Source organism: Olea europaea, chromosome 10 (genome assembly GCF_002742605.1).
Source record: "Olea europaea var. sylvestris chromosome 10, O_europaea_v1, whole genome shotgun sequence".
In the NCBI taxonomy this organism is placed as follows: Eukaryota; Viridiplantae; Streptophyta; class Magnoliopsida; order Lamiales; family Oleaceae; genus Olea; species Olea europaea.
This window is the reverse complement of record NC_036246.1, coordinates 43,690,872-43,694,662: the sequence shown is the minus strand read 5'-3', so window position 1 is coordinate 43,694,662 and position 3,791 is coordinate 43,690,872. Positions and strand designations below refer to the sequence as shown.

Genomic DNA, 3,791 nt, shown 5'->3' with positions numbered 1-3,791 from the left:
GGGGGGGGGGGGGGGGGGGGGGGGGGGGGGGGGGGGGGGGGGTGTTGCATTCCATTTTTACAATCTGTAGTTTCCTTTACGGACTAAGAATTCTATTCAAAGAAAAAATACAAGAAGATATAGAATTAGGTGTCCTTGAATTGGAGTGAAAATAATAATAATAATAAAAAAAAAAAATCAGTAAAACTGAGGCTTTCCATACATGCATGAAGCATGGTACACACACATTTGAAGACACAGATGCACACACCAAAATGTGTATTTCATAATTCATATTGTTTATAGCCTCTAGGTGTATCCCATTCATTATTATTTAAAACAATAAAATTTGATTCCTTTGCCATTTTGAACCAATATCTTCTAACACAAAAAATTATCTCAAATTTCAAACACTGGATTCCTTGATATATACGTCCCAGAGTCGAATATCCCAAAAACCAATTACAAGAATGTTGTGCTACAATCAAAGCCTTCTAACTTTACTATTATGTTCTCTTTAAGTTTAATTTTATTTGCGACTTCACCGTCAAGATTAACACTAACTGGAAGAAAAAAGGGCTAATTTTACATTCCCCCATCAGTATCCAAAAACTATCAATCCCTTCTAGAAGTTCAAATTTTTAATTAGACCTGAAGAAAATCAGGTTTTGCTTCCCCAAGCCCACTCCAGAAAGTTTCCAAAAATTACCCTCAGAGATTACCAAATGGCGTATGCGAAGAACAGATATTAAACCTTCCATCCCGGGCAACTGTCATGATCTTTCAATTCCAGAATTCCCAGATTCTAATTTGAAAATAAAACCGTGCACCGCCATTCACTTTTAATCCAGTTCAAGAACCCAAAACCACAGTGCACCGTTTAAAAATAAATATTACCAATAATTTTATATACAAACAATTCAATCCTCACTTAAATTCAACACTCCAGGCGCCACATCCATACCCAACCCACCACCGCATACAAATACATACATTTTATCTATAATCTAATCGCGAAGGAAATTGAACTTAAATCAAGAAGAAATAAAAATAGAGATAAGTACCGGAATGTACTTAAATTTACGCTTGGGTGGCTCTTCCACTGTAACGTCATCGTCTCTAATGTCAGGGTTCCCGTCATTTCCGTTATTCTCTTTGTTTTGGCTGGGAGTGATCGGAGTCCATTTGTAAAGCAAGAGACGTGAAGAGACATTGACGCCGTTAACTTTTCCATTAGCTTCCGTTTGATTGGAATTGGAAGGGGCTACATGGATCCACTTCTTCTTCCATTTCCGAACGGGCCCGGTGAAAATCGTGGCAGGAGCGTATCGAGCCGAGGACCGCCCGAGCCTAGCTCCCACTCCATCCATATTTTCGAGAAATTCTGCGGTGGTGGATTTGCCGAGAAGGTGGCGGAACACGGCGGCGGTTATGGCGATTGGTGGTATGGAAATATTGTGCCCCGTGTCTCGCCATGCCGCATGCGTGATTCGGTAAGCGTTTTTGGCAATGATTAGCTGTTACGCGGTCCACCTACGGTATGAAATTAGCCTGGATCCTGGCCGTGGACCAAGAGACTTTTCCATTTTTAAAGAATATATTCCAACAACCTAATAGATAGAAAAAGGGAAAATTGCAGCAGCGGTACCAAATATTTCGTTTATTAGCAAACTTTGTCCAAACTTTTAGTTTGTATCACCGTGAGTACCAAACGTTTAAAAAATATGCAGCTCAAGACTAAAATGACGGTTTTCGTCTGTTTGACCGTTAGATGACCCAATAAATTGACTTTGACCAATTTTAAAAAGGGTAAAATTGTAACTTTGAATTAAACTTAAAAACAAAAAACAAGAAAAACAAAAAACAAAAGCATATAAATGTTCATCTTCTCTTTCCCACCCCCATTGTTCACCATCTCCTTGATACCCGATCCCAACTTAATCCAACACCACAATCGCCGTCATTATCGTCGTCACGTCCCGTCGCCAGCCGCTTCCACTACAAAACTCATCTTATCATCAATTTCATCATCCCAAATCACAAACCATTATCAAACCAATTAAGAAACCATTTCATTCCCATCAAGAATTTCCAAGTCAATGTAATATATGGTGGCGGAAACACACCTTACGGCCACACCCACCATTTTAGACCACCACCAGTAGACATGTACACCACAGACACTCAATATGATAGTGATGATTCAACAAAATAGGGCCAAAACATCAATGTATTTTTTGGGATTTTACATCCAATGCGTGCGAATAAGGGCACTTATATCCAATCCAACTGATGGTTTTCTCATTGTTCAATCCACAAATTCACCTACGAGAACTCATATTCATACTCAAACGACTGTGGGTACACAATTAATTGATCCAGTTGCTGCTCAATTACCTCGTAATTCGATCCTTGAAGAAGTGAGTTGACTGTTCCGTCAATTGCAATTGGCAACCAAAATATTGTTCTTCCATCCATTGTGATTCACCGGTGGTCGAAGTGGGCCTTTCCTTACTTGGTTTGTGAGAGCTAAAATACTACTTAGTATATCTCTTTGATTTGGAAGGGATGATGAATATGGGGTGCGTTAATTTAGGGTGGAGGGATAGGGGTGATGAAAGGTACTTTTTATTTTTTGGGGTAGGGGTGGACTGACTTTTCTCTTTTTATTGATCCCCACTCAGAATGGTTACTGGACAAGAGTTGGAAAGCTACTTCCTGAAAACGTAGTTACACTTGAATTCGTAAGCCCATGATATTTTAGTAGTGATTTTCCTCAGGAGATATATCCCTCATATATATCTCCCCCCCCCCCCCCCCCCCAAAAAGTTTTTTTTTCTTANNNNCGCCCAGCTATAAGATGTGTCTTCAACTAGCTGTCCCAGTGCCGTAGATCTAGAAATAAGGAAGTAGGGATGCCGGGGTGAAGAAGGTGGCTCCATACGGGGGAATTTGGTTCTTAGGACAAGGGATTTTTTTTTCAGACTCCGGGGGTTCGGCCCTTCAGAAGGAGAAGAGCTGGATTTTTTCTTTGTTGTCCCGCGAGGGCGGACACGGAAAGAAGAAGGAGATACGGAGGATCCCCCTTGAATTGAATAAGGGGCAGTTCCTTAGCTGCTCCTCCTGAGCCGACCATTCCGACCAAAGGAAGGAATGGAGACAGGCTCGGTTCCTTTCCTCTCTGGCCCGCAATTCAGTATGAATTGAGTAAGGGCCAGTACCGCTTCATCCTTCCCCGCATTCCATCCGATGGAATGGAGTACGGGGAAGCCCTTCGCTGTAGCTCTCCTGCCCCTCAATTCAATCCTATTGAATTGAATAAGGGGCAGTTCCTTAGCTCCTCCCCCCGAGGGGGACAGGAGGGGGGATGAGTCAGGCCAAAGGTTTTTTAGTCGAAAGGGGGAAAGCTAGGATTCGAGCCAAAGGAAAGAGGTTTAGTCTCTGCCCATGTGCCTGCTCTTGTTGATGCAGAACACTGCCTTTAAAGAGTAGTTGTCTCGGACAAAGAGCATGCCCGAGGGGGCTACTACGCTCACCGCGCACTTGCATTACCACCTGAGCTTCACTACCGCTTCGCCCAGCTACTATGGCTACCACGAACTTGAATCATCACATGGCTGCTAAAGCAAGTTAAGCTTCACACGGCCCTGAGGAAGCCAAAAGACCCTCTCACGGCCGAAGGCTCCGCAACACGTTGGAGAGCTTTTAGATCCCGCCCTAAAACGCCCATTCCCCTAGAGTTTATGTTTTGTTTTATTTTTATTTCAAAGTTACCATTCTACCCCCTTAAAAATTGGTGAAAATCAATTTCT

At 42.4% G+C, this 3,791-nt stretch overlaps 1 protein-coding gene across 1 annotated transcript in view; it reads right to left on the bottom strand.

Annotated features, from left to right (window-relative positions):
- The window catches only part of LOC111402411, a 4,744-nt gene extending 3,209 nt beyond the window's left edge, over positions 1–1,535 (bottom strand). The window contains exon 1 of the mRNA XM_023030699.1: positions 1,044–1,535. Coding sequence (XP_022886467.1) covers positions 1,044–1,349 — 306 coding nt within the window. The 5' untranslated portion in view covers positions 1,350–1,535. The remainder of the gene's footprint in view (positions 1–1,043) is intronic.
- Positions 1,536–3,791: the final 2,256 nt, after the last annotated feature.